This window comes from Argiope bruennichi, chromosome 4 (genome assembly GCF_947563725.1).
Source record: "Argiope bruennichi chromosome 4, qqArgBrue1.1, whole genome shotgun sequence".
Taxonomy (NCBI): Eukaryota; Metazoa; Arthropoda; class Arachnida; order Araneae; family Araneidae; genus Argiope; species Argiope bruennichi.
The window spans coordinates 36,122,297-36,141,086 of record NC_079154.1 but is presented as its reverse complement, the minus strand read 5'-3'; the positions used below and the strand labels follow the sequence as shown (position 1 = coordinate 36,141,086).

At 30.0% G+C, this 18,790-nt stretch overlaps 1 protein-coding gene across 3 annotated transcripts in view; it reads left to right on the top strand.

Moving 5' to 3' along the window:
• The window catches only part of LOC129966782 (monocarboxylate transporter 9-like), an 80,217-nt gene extending 62,459 nt beyond the window's left edge, over nt 1-17,758 (top strand). For all 3 annotated transcript variants that reach the window (XM_056081343.1, XM_056081344.1, XM_056081342.1), the window contains exons 3-5: nt 5,242-5,385; nt 11,793-12,986; nt 17,583-17,758. In XM_056081343.1, the coding sequence (XP_055937318.1) occupies nt 5,242-5,385; nt 11,793-12,986; nt 17,583-17,749 (1,505 nt within the window). In that variant the 3' untranslated portion in view covers nt 17,750-17,758. The remainder of the gene's footprint in view (nt 1-5,241; nt 5,386-11,792; nt 12,987-17,582) is intronic.
• Nucleotides 17,759-18,790: the final 1,032 nt, after the last annotated feature.

Here is an 18,790-nt window from a genome sequence, read left to right as displayed (position 1 = left end):
GTCACTAATATCTAAATTGATATTTATAATGTGAATTTTCGATGGATAAATAAATATAATTTTTTCTAACTTAAAACAGTTGAATGAATAAACCCCAAATGGATACCTTCCAGCTCTTGTAGAATATTGGAAACGTAAATCGGATAATTTCCGTGTAAATGCGTAACAGTTTCACTGAGGCATTGATGGATGATTTATTTTGAAAGGTTGCAATGCTGCAACCCCATACAAAAGATTCATGTAGAAACTGAGCTATAACTCATGAGATAAACAAATAATTTAAGAGCCCTTTATGTCCTTAGCACAATTCTTTAGGAAATAAATTATTCGAACTCTAAAAACGTACAAGTCCTTTCCTAGAAAACGAATAAATCTTCATGTTTCCGAAATGCATTTTAGTGCCCACAAGAAGAACTTTGAATGAGTTATAGACATGCTCAATGTTTAATTCCTTTTTTTTCAAAAATTACGGCTACTTTGAAAGAGAAGTGAAGCCATTGTTGAAAAAAGATACTATTACCTTGAAGTTTTTTTTTTTTTTTTTTAAAGAAAAACTTCTTAAAAGCTGAAAAACAACATAAAAAGGTTACCCTTTAGTTTCTGTTGCTACAGATACTATTTATATGAAGTTCAGTATTAAAAAAACTCAAGGAAGAAGATAGGAATTGAAGATTTATCAAAACTCGTTCTTAAATGAAATGAATTTGATTCCATTTTTTTACATAGCACAACCTTAATTTAAGAATGATCCTAAGACATCATCGTGTTTTATATTAAAACTTGTGACCATCAATAGCGAAAACACCACTCTTTATTATTCCTCAAGCATAACGTTCTAGAAGGGTTTTGGAATCTTCTTTAAGTGTTTGTGGTGTATCAAAATTGTGATTTCTTAATCAGAAGTTGCCTTGCTGATAATTTAAGCTCTTGGAATGATAAAGATATTTTATACAATTAAAAAAAATTTAACATCTTGCATTGAAATGACGAGTGCAGATTGTCATGAACTTTCTTGAACAAATTCACTGCGGCGATCAACAGCCAGCAATTATTGAGAGTTGATGCTTTTTATGAAAAGTGTTATCTATGGAATCTAAAGCGTGATTTTTTAATCAGAAGTGACCTTGCCAAAAATTTAAACTCTTGGAATTGTAAGGATATTTTATCCATTTAAAAAAAATCACCGTCTTGAATTGAAATTGCGAGACAAGATTGCTCTGAACTTTTTAAAGCAAACTGACAAAGGCGATCAATCGCCAACAATTATTGAGAGTTGAGGCTTTTTATAAAAAGTTTTATTTAAGGAAAAGATTTTTTTATTAAAAAAATGTGTATCTTTTTATATCAATCCCTTCTCTTAAAACTAAGAAAATGAAATAGTCTTCCTGAGAGTGCTGGCTGATATTAAATTGTAGCTTAACCCTTATCGTGGCAAGATTGCTTTTTTGAAGAAAAACAAACAAAAAAAAATGTATATAGATAGCTTATTTTATATTTTATATATATTTTTATTTTATAGTGGTAGCATATTTTTATAAAGTTGTATATATGGTATACTATACAAAATGTACATAAGGGTTAAGAGGTAAATGTTTTTAAAAAGCGTTAAAATAATATTTAAACGTTTCTCATTTATAAAAAGATAATCCCAATTAATTCGTAATTTCTGTATTTCTTTTACGCGAAGCGAATTTTAACTATAAATCGTTTCCGATGTTGAAAGAAGCTAGAATATCCTGTGAACATAGAACTCACTTTCGAGGTTTAAGTGAATATTATACCAATATCTTAATTGTTCAATTAATTTTCACTGGAATTATTCACAATTGAGGATTAATAAATGACAAACTTTCTGATGCTAATTTAAATGACGATGAATCAAAATGCGAAGAAGTTACTGTACCATCTTTTAAAGAAAAAAAAACGATTGAAGAGCTTCGAATTTATTTTGTTAAAACATTGACGAAAACACATTCAGTGAACTTAATTCGATTCACAACGTTGTATATTTTAATACTTTAGCATATGAGAGTAGTAATACATTACATACTTGTAGTAATACATCAAAACTACCTTTTAAATGAATTTGAATTCTCGATATTAAATATGTAACAATAAAAATTGTTTATCACATTTTCGCTTAATATGTTTTCACTTATGTCATTCCTCTGAAATACCTATAAACAATGCTTTGTTGTAAATAAAAAGGTTTCAAAATACTGATGTCTTGGTTAACCGCAAATTTTGTCATCTTTCTTAGCTAACCTACTCACCAAAATGATTTCCTAATCTCTAAAGAATATATCATTAGGCGTTTTGTGACTCCAAACAATGCACATCATGAGATCTTATTTTTAATAACTGATAAATTTGGTTTCACAACTGAACACATTTTTAACTTAATATTATAGTTGAATTTTTAAAGTTAGTAACTTTTTGAAAATGTTTTTTTAAAATTCTTTTAATCAGTATATCATGAAAAAAAAAATGGCTGAAATATTCATTCTTCTTCATCATCTCTTAAAATATCTTCTATTAATTCATGATATGTGAATAATGATATCAGTATCAGAATTCACATAGCGATCTCTTCTTCTTCTTCACCATCTCTTAATATATCTTCTATTAAGTCATGATATGTGAATAATGATATCAGTATCAGAATTCACATAGCGATCTGTTCTTCTTCTTCACCATCTCTTAATATACCTTCTATTAAGTCATGATATGTGAATAATGATATCAGTATCAGAATTCACATAACGATCTGTTCTTCTTCTTCACCATCTCTTAATATATCTTCTATTAAGTCATGATATGTGAATAATGATATCAGTATCAGAATTCACATAGCGATCTGTTCTTCTTCTTCACCATCTCTTAATATATCTTCTATTAATTCAGGATATATGAATAATGATATCAGTATCAGAATTCATATAGCGATCTCTTCTTTGAGAAAACTCCTATCTTCTTCGAATCTAGAAAAGACGTATAACCAAAACTTTGTATTATATAAACCAAGTATTTTATCTCTATAATGATTATGAGTAAATCGGAATTGGGATAAAAAAGACACATGGATTAGAAACGTATAAACAATACTTTATTGTGCGAGTCAAATTTCAGATCCAATCTCTCAATGACAAGAATTATTATCCTAAAATAAATACTCCAATCTCTTCATTATGCTGGAAAGATCAACCTAAAATAAATCATTCTATGGAAATTCAAAAATAGCTCAAAAGAAAAAAAAAACCACTTTTGTTGATTTATTCCCATTGAAATTATATTTGAACACTACTTTCACACAACTTTATAACTTATGAAGTACCAACAACAAATTGTTGGTACTTCATGATTTCACTTTTAAAATTCACAGGATTTTATTCTCTAATCTAAATATGCCTTTTCATTTTCTCTGTAATTTTAATTTAATTAATATGTTAATTCACCTGTTTCTATAAGAATTTCGATTTTAATTTTTACAAATGCAAATTTATTTGCAAATCAGGCATTGTGGAGGCAAAAATGATACTTGTGCTAATGATGACGAATTGTACAATAAATTCGTTTATGGATGAAAATTAATATATAAAACATTTATCATGTTCCCCTTAGATTCCCATTTTAATTAGTCTAGAAATATTGTTTGCATTTTTAACTGGAGAAAACCTGCCCACTAAAATTGCATGAGCCATATTTTTACTTATTTAGAAAAAAATAATAATAATAATAATAAACTATTTAGATTCTTCTCTTATCTAAAATGTCAAGAAAGGAAAAATAATATAGTCTAGAGTAGAATAATATATATATATATACGAGGGCAGTCTGAAAAGTTTGAATTTTACTGTATACGGTCATAATGCTAGAGCGGCGCCACTGTGCACAGTGGAAGTGTTTTCTGATTTCTCTCAAGATAACTGAACGAAATTGCTCAACGCAAAGATGCTGCATCAGATTTTATCAAAGGTTTGGTGATTCTCAAAGCTAAACAGGTCGTAAGATTCAGCAAGTGTTTGGAGACGATGCTATGGAGGTAACACAAATGAAGAAAATGTTTTAAGAAGTGTTTTAATCGATTCAAAAATGGTCCTACGTCGGTTGAGACGATCACGAATATCTACTGGAAGGACAAACAGTGATAAAGGAGTACTATTAACAAGTTCTACGCCGACTCGAAGATAGTGAAGGTGCTAAGGGCCTACTTTGATTAGGTTCCTAATTTCGTCCCGTAAGTAATATATTTTTCCTCGCAAAAAACGGATACATTTTAGACAGCCCTCGTTTAGATAAATGCATCGTATTTCAGCATTTAACATCATTAATATTCAGCCGTATCAAAGAGTCAATAAAAATTATTTCTACTTCATTAAGCCTTATTTCTTAAATTTATTGAACAAATAAAATACAAATAAATGCAATTTTTAGTCTCAAATACATTTGTTTTCTCTTGCTATAGTCGTTTTTAGGCACAGTTTTTTCTTATATTTGGATACATTGAATTTTTATTGAGGTTCCTTGACCTAGAAATAACCAAGTTCCATTATATTATCCATACAATCAAATCTTTATAAAATATTGATCCTATTTTTCATAAAAATATTTACAGCTTTATAAATATCTAAGTATCAAACTTGTCACAATTTCTTGAAACTGCACAGCACTTCATATCGCACCAAATGCTGTTAGCATCTTATGGAGATCTTTTAAGAACCACTATCATCATCATTCGCTGTAGAGTCTTGATTATATATCGATATAATCGACAGTATTACGATAGTATCAAATACTATCGATCTTGACATATTTGCAATCTGACATATTCGAATCTAACATATTTTGAAATATATCATGTTCTGTAGGATATTCAGAAATCACAATATTTTGATCAACGTGGTCCATAGAGAAAACTAGACAGTATTTACTTTCTTTAACAATTTCTTTATTTTTCCAAAGCAGCTAATTTTGTCAAAACTTTAACAAAAAAAAAAAAAAAAAAAAATCGGAGCATATATAGTAAATAACATGTAACTGCTATTTAACTTCAAGGTTATGTAGAAAATTATATATATATATATATATATATATAGAGAGAGAGAGAGAGAGAGAGAATATATATATATATATATATAGAATATATATGTAAAGAATTTTGTTAAATAGAAAGCTTCGTTAAATTTAAATGAAGTTTAAAAGTAAATTTATTAAATATACATTAAATATATATATTTCTAGGTCCTGCTGTTAGTGTTATAACGCACTACATCTCCCAGAGGAAAGCTTGTTTACTGGGCTGCGCCATAGCAACAGTTGGAATAGCAGCTTGCTATTTTGCAGACAGCGTAGTGTGGATAATGGTGTTTTATGGCGTTATACATGGTAATTTCCTCTTGGCATCTTTTTGTTATTAATGTATGATGAATATGTCCCAATAATTTCTTTGAAATATAATTTTCTCTGAGGGAAAGAGAAATCAGAATTGTAATCAGTAATAAGTGACATCGTAGGGTTTTGGTTAACATTAAAGTTAGCATTAAAATAATCCTCCCCCTCCTTTTTTTTTTCTAAATTTAAATCGAAATTGTCAATATTGCGATAACGTTTCTGATCTGTACTAAATTTCTGTATAGTTGATTTCTTTTCTTATTATATTTATTTATGTATCCTGTACATATATTTCCTGAACTGGATTATATCCAAATTTTACTGAAATACTAAAATTCATACATCGAACTATTTATTACTTAAGGAATTACAAATGTTTAGATGATGATTTATTTATGAATGATTGTTTTAAGGTTGCTCAGGGAATTTCATATAATTCTTGAATCTTAATAACTCGTAAACTAATAACTTAGTCCTTTTTTTTTTTTCGAAAAACATAGTAAATATTACTAGATATTGCATTATATAATATTAATTCCGATGTAGGTGTAGGTTGAAAGCAGTCCGGCATGGCTAAAGGAAAACAACGTTTAATTATATATGTACAAAAAAATACGACGTGCAAGTAGCAAAACACAACCGATATGTACACAAAGGACAACATTTGTAAAATTCGCATGCAAACAGCAAATCGCTATATCTAAAAAAATATTACTCGTTCAGACGGCTCAACTGAATAGCAAAGACAATAGCAGAGAGAGAATCCAATTATTTGACTCACTTCAGCATCTCGCTTTTATGTAAATTTTCCGATAGAGCATGGAATTTTCCAGAAGAATCTTCGGATCTTGTTCCCCTTTAGATATAGATTCAAAATTTTGAACGATTTGATTTCCAGTACGTTAATTTTTGTCGCCAAAATCGTGGGTCATTAGTCCGGTATTCATTAAATATATCTGTATATCTGCCTTCCCAATTATGAGGCTTACTATGCACGGAAACAATATTACAGATATTCGTAACAACACATATCCAATTATCTAAACTATTCCTGTGTTGATAATAACGAGTAACTCCAAAGAATTTAAGAAATTAAAATATTTTATGTTCACATCAGATATTATATAAATAGTACACTATCCATAGGGCTAGAGAAATAGTCGTGTAATTACTAGAAAAGACATAGACTAGAAAGGATATAGAAAAAAAATAAGAAAGCGCTTCATAAATGTATACCGATATTATTATATAATATTCCGTTTATATTCCTAATGCTTCGAATAAATATCCAATTCAAATAAATTTTTGAAATAATTCTGCTTTCGCACCTCATTTATCCACTCATTAGGGGAACTGTAGTTAAAATAGTGTCCAAAATGTTATAACATGGAACTATCTGACACAATATTTCTTTCACTGCATGAAACATTTAAATTTTAATGATTACCATTGTACTTAAAATAAAATTACATTATAAAATACGTATATATTACAAAATACACGTTTGCTGCCCTTTACTGAAAAATGTTATGGGAAACAGATTTTTATTTGAATTACTTATTACTTATATACTCTTTTTTTTTTTCTTCTTCTTCTTTGAAATCCATAAAGATTACCGAAACTATCTTCACGCGTCCATCTGCTTCTTGAATGGCGCCATGGATACTTAAAGCAGTTCTAGTTGGTAACTTTAATTTGACATCTCCACTTCATTTAGCTTGATGTAAACAACAAGAAACGATAAGTAAATTTTAATATGTAGTGAACATAGGAAATCAGAGGAGACTTACAAAAAGTGTTATAAATGAAAGAGCAACGATAAAAACGGAAACGTGAAAGCTGCCTCAATGTTTTATTTTTGATTTCTTGATCTGTGGTTATAATAGTCTCAGATTGAAATTGGATGTTGTTCGCTCTAAAATAAATTTCGAGATCTGTGTCAAATTTTAGAGTGTTTGTTTTTTCACATAATGAGTATGATAAAGGGATTGTATATACAAAGCGAACAAAATTAGCTAATGCCCGAAATAGTTTCAACTGAATGACGGAAAAAATTACTGAATACTTTGTACCGTTTTGGTTGACTTAACACACAGCTATTCTTTATCTAGGTTCAATAATAAGCAGCGAAGTGGGGCACCATTGATAAATTGTAAAAATCGGTTCGTTATAGAAGGAATAATTTCTGTATGGGAGAAAATCTAAATTTTATGGGTGACATATTCAACGAATAAAACTAATGTTCTTTGAAAATATATACATTTTATTACAAACAAAATTCTTCTACTTCTTTCATTGTTTTCAGTATTTTTATAATAAAGGCCGGATTAAGACTACTACAAGGCCTTAGATAATATATACCTAGGCCTCTTACCCCTTTTTTTTTCCTCTATCGAACTTATTGAACCAAATAATTTAAAAATTAATTAGTTTAATTTTAATCTCTGTATAAGAAGTTTTAAGGCAGCAAATTTAGACAAATTGTAATAATAAGTCTTCAACTTTGGGTCATTTCCAAGAAAGTTGGTTGCATACAGTATTTCGCTTATAAACGGAGCGAGAGAAAAAAATTCAGAATGAAAATTTTAAACTAATTGTAAACAAAATTGTAAAAAAAAAAAAAAAAAAAAAAAAAAAAAAGACAAATCATTTTAGCACAATTAGTGCATTACCCAATTATATTTAAATTACAAAGCAATATATATTTAGAATTATAAAATGATGTAATATGAAGTTTGCAAAAGTAATTAAACAGTTGTTCATTGTTCGATAATTTTCCAAAGTGGTGTTTTTATTTAAAAAGATTTAAGCACACAGATATTATAAATTAAATAAAAAACCCAAAATTAAGTTATTTTGAAAATATTGCAACTATAACTCGGATCGATGGGCCCTACCAAATTTTCGAAGCCGCCTATTCAAATGCCTGCTTTCCTATTTAATAATCCAGTTTTTATACAGTGTCCATATAATTCGCATGCAATTTGAAAAAGTTTTCTATCACATATGTTGATAATTTTGTCGATATATGTGATAGAAATCAACTAAAAATAATTTTAAAGTTTTTGTACACTATTTACTTATAATACGGTGCAGAAATTAACAACAGTCTTTATTCACAATTCCATTTTCGTATAGCACAGTTTAGTTAGCTTGTGTATTTATTATAAGCAATACTTTTCCACTCATGTGGTTTTCATTGAGCTTTATCCTATTTAATCAGTTAGAATTATGTTTCAACTCGAAGCGATTTAAATGTGTTACAGAAAAGAACTTCATATAATAGTTTCGGTTTCAAAAATTCAATCACATTTTAAAAATTAAAATGATTAACGTGGATCCATTAAAAGGTTAAATAAATTCATCCTAGATTAGAATTTTTTTTCAGTTAACATTTTTTTTTTTTGGATACTTAGATAAATACAATAAAAAAAAAATTCGAGTACAGAACCCCTCCCCCCCGATTTCCCCTTTGTTTATCCCAATGTAGAGGTGAAGGTCGTGTTTATAGTAACCGTCCTAACCTTTTCTGATTCTCAGCAACAACAAAAGAAAAAATCGATCGCATGACATTGATTGCTATTTCTAACATCTACATGGAATTCTTTACGATGGTTTTTAAGATCGGTTATTGTCTAAAGTAGAAATGTACTCTCTTTTTCCCTTTCGTTTGTTGAATTGGCTTTCATAGAAACCGAAATGGCTGGTTTTGCATTACGTAGCAACAAATTCATGGCACGTGTACTCTATCGAATAGAATAATTTTTTTCTTTAAGAAATACAAATATATAAGCCCTATGAATGTAAAATAAAATAAAAGCACTGTGCAATGATTCTTAAAATGCGAATATATTTTATAATATTAAAAAATAAAATTTATTAATGAAAAACATCTTATAGATAAAAGTTCATACGAAGATCACTTTTACAATTGATGGAAAAAAAAAAACACAGAAGAATCGTTTTTCAAAAATTTATATTTTGCAAAACCTGATTATATAAACAAAGTTTTGAAGTATTTTTACAATTGAAGTAATTGTGAATAAGTGTCTGAAAATAATTGAAAAAAATGTAAATAAATGTTTTGAATGCTCAAAAATTTTCATAGTTGCATATTACTTACTATACTGGCTTACTAAAAAAATCTACTATAACGCATGCAGGAAGCGAGTTAGGTTAATGTCTATTCCGGCATTATTATATAATATTTGTTACTATGTAAACTGGTCCAAATTACATACCTCATTCCGAGGAATTAGAAATAACAAAAGTTTAATTTTAAAAGGTAGTTTGTTGTATGGATAGTCGTAGTAAAATAATAGAAGAGCGTTTAGTTCTGAGTATTTTTAGGTGTTTAAATCATATATATAATTTGATTTAAAATTATTTAAATATATCACTTATCCGGATAAATTTGATATTATTATTCTAAAGTTTGCCGATTATATGCTAATTTGATAGGAGAGTGCAATTTTTTTTTCTCTTCATTTATCTTTTTATAGTTTATGTCATTCGTATGGCATTACGCTCACAACCATTCATAATATCCCATTTCTTTACGATTGATAGCGTTGCTATATAATTTTGACATTCTTCCGGATTTGAGAAAACAACTATGTGCGATCAACAACTCTCACTTTACTGAGATAATATCATGAATTAAATTTTGCAAACATGTACTTACAATCAATCATGCAATGCTATTACGAATCTGTGGTAGTGTTTCCTTGTATAGTTATTCTCATAATAAGGAAGAGAGACTTGCAGATGTTAAATGGATGCCATGTCAATGGCCTCCAACTTAGCGAAAGAAATGAATATATATATATATATATATATATATATATATATATATATATATATATATATATATATATATATATATATATATATATATATATATATATATATATATACACCTTTATTGGGAACCGAAATATGAGGATTTTTCTGGAAATAATCCTTCTGTAAGAAAACTTTTCCGGCTGATATGACGAGATGTATCAACATAAGTAGATGGAATCACCTCCATCCGTATGGCCTTTTGTTTGTATCATAAGATATAGGAATTTGAGGACAATCGCACTTTGATATTGCGAAGAGAAATTGATTTTTTTGGGGGGCGGGGGGTTAGAAAGTAGCCTTGATTTCTTAAAGATAGAATGTGGTATGATAAATTCTAATTTTGTCACGAAAGGTGTCGGAAACAAAACAGTGGTCCAATATTTTAGGGAAGAATAGGTTACAGAGGAAAGCACAGACCGTTATAACATCCTGAATGGCAGTCTGATGGGTAAAAAAATACAGAGATGACCTTTTTTGAACATTTGTTTGACTGTCAATGGAGAGTCATCGTAGATGCATTTCCTTTAATTGACAACTTTCAATGCCATAGAATTCATATCATGGTACTCTTTTTTTGAAGCAGAATATTGAGTGATCAGCTTGCTCACAAGACATGAATCCAGTAGAGTATGCTCTACAGAAATAGGCTACTGCTCGTTCACTCACTGACAATTTGAAATCTAGAGTTGGTTTTAAGGAATAAGGTAAAAGGTTTCCTCAGAATTTACCGAATCATTTTGCAAATTACATGCCAAGCCGATTATTAGCCATTTTAGCAATGCGGGTAGGTAAGTTTTAATGATATCTACGGAAATTCGAAGAAACACTATTTGTTTAAATATTTATTTCTAAATAATTTGAAATTTTCGCAAGGACACGAGACCTGCTTTATCAATTTAACTGAATAAAATAATTTTGCTAGCCAAATTTTCGTATCATACTCTTATAACACTTCTCAGAATAATCTATTATAATTTATCTCAAAAAAAGATTATTGAAATAAATATATTCCTTCAAAAAATTAAGAATTTATTTAGCAGTTACTTGCATATTCTTGTTCATAATTCTTATTAGTGCTTTTAAAAATTTATTTTTTTAGGCATTTAGTCTCGTACCAATGGCCCATTGCGCACCTCTAGTCCGGCGCAATTTTCCTCTTCCCTTACTTGAGGGGAGAGTGGTCCTACAATGGGTCAGATGGCAGATTTACGACCATATGCATAAAGGCATATGGGAAGGAGGCTTTAGAAAGATTTAAAATGCTGCGATCAGTTAAAAAGCGAGAAGAAAGAACTGTTGTAGGGTCTTCTAAACACTGTCAAATTTTGCTTTTTTCGTTCCGTTCCTACGCAAGATTATCACGTGGTATTAAGTTTTTTTCTATATAAAAATTTAATTATCACTGATTCTTCCAGTAAACGAGAAGAAGCAAATGAATTCTTCTTTTGAGGGATATACTATAAAAATAATTTAAAATTCTTTAAAAAGCGTGATGAAAACTAAAATTTACTGTTAAGCTAAATAAATACACTAAAGTGAATGATTTTCTTTCATAGGCCTGGGATTTGGATTAGTTGTCACTCTGGTTCCAGTAACTCTCAATCAATACTTCGTGAAACACCGAGCCACTGCCATCGGCATAGCCTTCTCCGGAGGAACCCTGAGCTCTCTGGTTTTTCCAGCTGTAATGGAATGGATGCTGGAAAAGTATTCACTAAATGAAAGCTTCCTACTTCTGAGTGGAGTGGTTATGAACACATTGGTTGCATCGTGCTTTTTGAGGGCTCCGCCATGGATGGAAAAAGCTAAAGAAACAAAAGTCAAACTTTTAGAAGAGGGTTCTGATGCCAAAGATTCCGGGGTATCTACTTCTGATGATAACCCAACCGAATCAAAAGAAGCAGCAATTCCTCCCATCTATAAAATCATTACGGACAAGAATTCAGAAAATAAACGATCCTCACTTGAGAAAGATAATGCAATAACAGAACAATCCAATAATGTAAATGAGTCGCTGCAAGACCTTTCTTCTTCTCTAACTGTAGATAAGTCAAGTGATAACACAAATTCAGACACACTGTATAGTAATAATGATAGTGTCCTATTTGATGGCTCAGATGCAAAAATTGAGTCAGATAAAAGCCACGCAACTTGTGACAGTGACTTTATTAAAAATGATCCAGAGGTTAAGAAACCTCTTATGAGCAATGATCAAATAAATATTGCACCTAAGAAAAATAAAGAATCGGATGAAGTCGATACGCCAAGGAGCAGAGCTTTTCATTCCATTTCGAGCATTCTGAAACAACCTATGTTTCATCTCATCACTTTTACCATGTGTATTTATTTCCTAGGCGTTCATTCATTTTTTATGGTCATAGTAGACTTTGCAAAAGATAAAGGAATTCCTGAAAACAAAGGAATATATATTATATCCGTATTTTCAATAACCGATTTCTTTGGAAGAGCTTGTCTAGGTTGGGTCACAGATCGAAACTACATAAGTAGAAAAACCATGGTTGCTCTCAATCTTGCTGTATTAGGTGTATTATACCAGATTTACCCCTTAATATACTCTCTGCCAGTAATTCTAGCAGTATCTGCTATTAATGGTTTGGCTGTTGGATCTTCCATTACATTATTTTTCGTTCTGCAAGCGGAATGCTTGGGAATGAAGAGACTAACGCTGGTCATAGGTTTGACTAGTTTCATAAACGGAACCCTCAGTTTACTAAGGCCAGGAATTATTGGTAAGTAAAATTTTTTAATCATTACCTTTAAAATTTTATTATTTTTGTCAAAGTTGTTGTAGAATCCAACTTTTTTTCACTGTGTGGTATAGAATGCTATAGTTCTAAGAAATTTAATCTAAAAGATGATGAAACGGTTTTAAAATTAAATGCAATCCATATTTTCCTCTTATCTGAATTGCTTACAATGGTGGTCAAAATTGTGGACACTTTTAAAAATTTTAATGTTTTCGAACTTTATATGCTTATAGAAAATGTAAAGTTTCACAAATTGCAAACTCTTACATATAATTTAAAAGAGAATTCAATGCTGATTTCAATACAAAAAGCAAAATTCAAATATGTGCAATACAAAAAAAGTTGAGAGGTAATAATTATCGAGATATATTAGAAGCTGATGATGACTGCAGTGAGTTATCAATACTTAGTAGGGTAGCCTTTATTTTTTATTACAGCTTCACACTGATGTTTCATTGAGCTGACGAGAGTTTTAAGCTCTTCCTTCGTTATTGCATGATGCTAGGAAACACTTATAGCTTCAATTAATCCTCTTTTATTTGATGAACGCTTCATATGTATAAGAGTTTTCAAACGGTGCCATAAGTTCTCAATAATTTTGAGGTCAGGACTGTTTCCTGGCCATGATAACAATTCCATGCTCTTTTTACTAAACCACGTTTTCGATATTTTTGCTGTGTGGCAAAGAGCTGAATCCTGCTGAAAAATAAATGATACATCATTGGGAAAGAAATCGCTGACGGAAGGTGTAGGTTTTGGCTCTAGAAAAGTGTCAATGTATTTTCTTGCATTTAATGTCCCATCGATAACATGGAAGAGACCAATACCGTCTGCTGACATGCATGACCAAATCATAACACTAACTGAGTTCTTCATAGTTGCCAGAATGCAGTCAGGATGTAGCTCTTCGCCTATTCTATGTTTTACACATTTTCGTCATCACTACCGAATAACAATATCTTTGTTTCCTCACACCATATAATTTGTGATCACTGATCATCTGTCCGATTAATGTGTTCCTTTGCCACTGTAATATTTTTATACGCTGCTGTAAATTGAGATAAGGAATTTTTTGTTGAATTCTACCTCTTAGTCCACCATCTAATAATCTTCTCCTGATTGTTCTTGAACTGACATAAATGCTAGCATCATTCAAGTGACTTCTGGTGGCTGATGATGACATTCTTCCATCTTGGAGAAATGTCTTTTTATTCTTTTGTCATGAATAGATGTGGTGCATCTTTTTCAGCCATTTCCTGCTTTTATTATTATTATTATTAAATTTGTCTCCTGATAGCGTAAACAAAACTTTCGGACTGCAAATGTAGCTACTGAACTATCCACCTGTCTTGTAATTTCAGTATAAGAAAATCACATTTTTATAACACAATCTTGGTTCTCTTTCTAAGTATCCAATCTATTCTTTTATTTGATGTCATTGTTTCTTGACTAAATATTAGAAATATTTCCAAAAATTCCAAATATATATTAAAATGTTTCATAAAATTTCCAACTTACAATTTGATTATATAAAAAACAGTCTTCCTTCTACAGAAAAAAAAGCACAATAATGACTTGTTCCAACTTTAAATGTGATGTCATCTTCTGCTAGCAGTTATTAATATTTGATTGCTGCCCAAAACAAAAACAGTGATTTGACAGCAAAGTTAGAAATTACAATCCATTTCATCACTGTGTTTGTTATTCAGATTAAAGTAATAGTAAATTCTTTTGTATTGCAAATATTTGAATTTTGCTTTTTGTATTGAAATCAGCATTAAATTCTCTTTAAAATGATATGTAAGAGTTTGCATTTTGTGAAATGTAACATTTTCTATAAGCATACAAAGTTAGAAAACGTAACGATTTTCAAAAGTGTCCACAATTTTGGCCACCACTGTACATCTGTAAAAAAAAAAGTATGAAATTTAACGGCAAATTGAAAAATCTGCAGAATATGGTAATATTTTATTGCCAGCAAAGATAGTTTTGGGATCGAAGTTCATTACTTAAATTTTTAATGTAATTATAGCATGCAGTATTGATTGACTATCTATAGCACAAACCTATTGCAAAAATGTTAAGAATAAATTAGTAGCTAAAATTTATTAAAACGAGCAACTTTTTCACTAAATATCGAAATTTTATTACTAATATATTAATATAGGTGAATATTAAGTAGAAGGATCAAGGACACTGACATTCAAAAATGTATTTAATAGAATTACAAAAGATTAATAATAAAAATCATTCAAATTCAGCAAATGTTTCCATGTAAATTCTGCATTAGTTAATCTTTAAAAAATACGTTAATTTGATTCTTTTTATTAGTAATGCATTTCTGAAACATTTATGTTTATCTAAAGATTTTTTCTGTGAGAAATTTTATGGAAAATTGCAATTGCAATTCCTGTTTTTTTTTTTTTTTTTTCTATCAACTTTTGCAATTTTTTTTTAACATTCTTGAGGTGGAAGATCAAATGTTTTTAGAATTTGAGCGGCAAACTGAATAGGAAAGTATAATGAGTTGGCCGGCAATAAGATTAATTAAGAAGAAAAATTTCTTAAAAGAGTGATTTTTAAATTTTAATTAAAAATAAAATGAAATTTCCATCATTCCACTAAAGTACATGCTATAGAAAAGGCTATAATCTTGTAAAAATTTCAAATTGATACCTAAATTATAGACAAACCTAGCTGAACGAGGACTTCCCACGACGAATTATTTACGTAAAGAGTAAAACAAAGCGTTAAAACGATAAAGAACTTTTAACGAATGGTATTTCGCAGAACGAGTGACGAGGAGACATCTCGACGTCCCATTCAAGATTGGCTTCTGTTGCGTATCAAACAGTGTTGAGCTCTTTTTTGAAGATAATTTTTATTTCTGTATGGAAGAAGCTTTGGTCAGTTAGTGTTACCGAACTCGATTCCAAGGGTTTTGAACAAGGGCCGTGAAGTCTTAATCGACGAGATTGTATCTTTCCGAGGTCATGAGGCTAGAAATAGAAGCAATGGCATCGATGGATTGGTGAAAGAACATAGCTGGAGCTGCATACCATCCGAGAGCAAAAAATCTGCGGAGGAGATTTGGTCAGGAAAAGGGGAAATAGTAACCACAGTAGAGCAACAACCTTCCAGTGAAATGATGCAGATGTTGAAAGCATGGGAAATCGTACGTTGAGAAGCAACATCCTAATTAAGTAGTAAAGCTGTGTCTCAGTTTCGTGAAATATTGAAGCATAGCTAAAAACAAATGTCTTTCGATAACTTTATTTCAAAAATTATATGCTTGATTATTTTTTGAATGGAACGCATTGTTCTATTTTACACGGAGTTCTATGAAAAACACCAGCTGGACAGTCTCCCCAAAACTTTCTCGCACGCTCTCTAATAAACTTGTCATGCCAGAGAATGACTTATTGGCGTACAATAGTTATGAAATATTAACTTTGGAATGAGTTTAGTATTTTTACTGAATCTATCGTGTCATCCTTGACGTGTTATTTGGCGATTAATCTCTAGCACACGCTAATTGTAACCAAAAATCGAATTTGTGTTTTAGACACGTTTTTCTCAACGGTTGAAACAAAAATTTGACTCAAAACTGCATTTATAGTCGCAATTTCCCATACCAAATTTGATATATTTAAGCCATTTCGTTTCTGAATTATTGCGTTTTACGTTTCTGAAAATGCAGACCGACAGACAATCAACCCGTAGTTCGATTTGTCACAAATGTTGACTGGTGTCTACACTATACATGTTGAATCTGTGTACCAAATTTTATATAGCTCTCTTCATTTTGTAATTATCCTATTGTTACAAACCTGTAATTTTTGCTTCCCAGCACGAATAGTGCCATCGTTAGAAAGACCGTTTTACGATAAGCCCTGTGAATGCTTGCTGATCGGGTGCCGCGTAAGTGATCTCAGAGCTTGGCGACAAAATAGAAATCACTGGAAACTTCGAGAATTTTATCGATCCATCCAATAGGAGCTGAGATACTTCCGATTGGTCCGAAAACCTTCTCGCCCCCCCCCCCCGGGAACTATAAAAGGCAGGCAGTCTCAAGCCGGAATGAATTGAATTGGAACCGGAATCGTAAACGAGTCGTCGAGAGGATAGCGAAACAATGGTGGTATAGTCCGGTGAAGTGGAACTCAAGCGAGTGCTGAACTGAGCTGTGTTCCGAGTCAATGTATTTATTGCGGAAGCAATATCGATTTTACAAATATAAGATAAACTATAGTAAGATTTATTTGATTTTATCACTTAATTTTATCAGCATTATTGATATTGATTTCTTTTTTGAAAATTTATTGTTAGAAGCCAGTGTGAAAAAACACTTTTAACAATTGAAGATATTTTATAATACAGAAAAACGACCCATTCTTACATGTTGAATTAAGCATTTAAATCAGTTTTTTTCTAAATTAAAAACAATATAGATTTATTGTAATTTTAAAATAATACATTAACTCTCTAATTTCAATGATATGATATAATTAACATTATTTTCAAAGTGTTTTATTACCTTGTAATAATTTATTATTTTCTTATTTTATATACTTTCAGGTTTATTCCGCGATATTATTGGATCATATAACTGGATGTTTCATTTCGTTGGCATCATTTCCATATTATTTTCAGTGATATGGGTTGTAGAATCTTGGAGGACCAAAGAACAAAGTGCTAATCGTGTACAGGATAAAAATGCATGTGATATTAAAGATGGCTGTTGATTTGTTTAAGATGCTCTATTTTCTATTTATATACAAACATTATACAACATATAAGTCAAATGCTAACAATTGAAATAGGCAAATATATTGTAACCTTTGTTTTTAAGCATGAGTTTATTTTTTAAAAGTATAACAAAAAATTTATTTCCTTTTTGACACTTGAAATTTTTTAATAGCATTGCTAATAAACTGAAACATTGCTTTCATAACAGATTTTGATCTTTCAGATAACTATTTCCTTTTGAAGGAATAAATAAATGTTCACACCAAAAATTGCCTTCAAGTATATAGATAATTAGAGGAATAATTTAACATAACTAAAAATATTAGTGAAATTAAAGAACACTATTTCGCAGAGTTTGTATTCTAATTGCAGAACACAGCTCAAGTACTTTTATTATTTAATAAAATAAAACAAAAAGTCAGCAAATATTGCTTTAATTTAATGCAGGAAAATGAATTTACCAAAATTTCATACAATAAAAGGAAATTAAAAGCCAATTTAATAGCCAGAAAAAGCTACGTGTACCACTAATAAACATAAAAAGTGTGCATGTGTCTGTGTTAATGCTTTACAAGCATTACCAGAGCATTTCAAGCCAGAGCATGCTCTTTGAGATAATTTTTTAAACAAAGCTTTTCTGTACATTATGTAATTACATAACTTCCATAAATAATACAACACAGAAAGGATTTTTGCACCATCGTAAAATTTAAAGTATCTTTTCAATGATAAGAATTTTTCCTGCAATATTATTTATTTTTTTATTTTTAATCAGCTTTAAAAATATTTTATAACACATTTCATTATTGAAGATCAAGAAATGAAGATATGCTTTATTTTTCAATGACCGTTACAGTTTTATTAAATTTTCAAGATTTTATTATACTTAAAATTATGTATTAACTTCAAAATCGGGCAATTGCAAAACATTTTTAAATGCTACAGCTCTTTTCTATGATATAATTGGATGTGTAAAAAGGGAAACGGAAAATTAAGGAACACATAGCACAAAATGGTGCAAGACTTCTAAAATACTG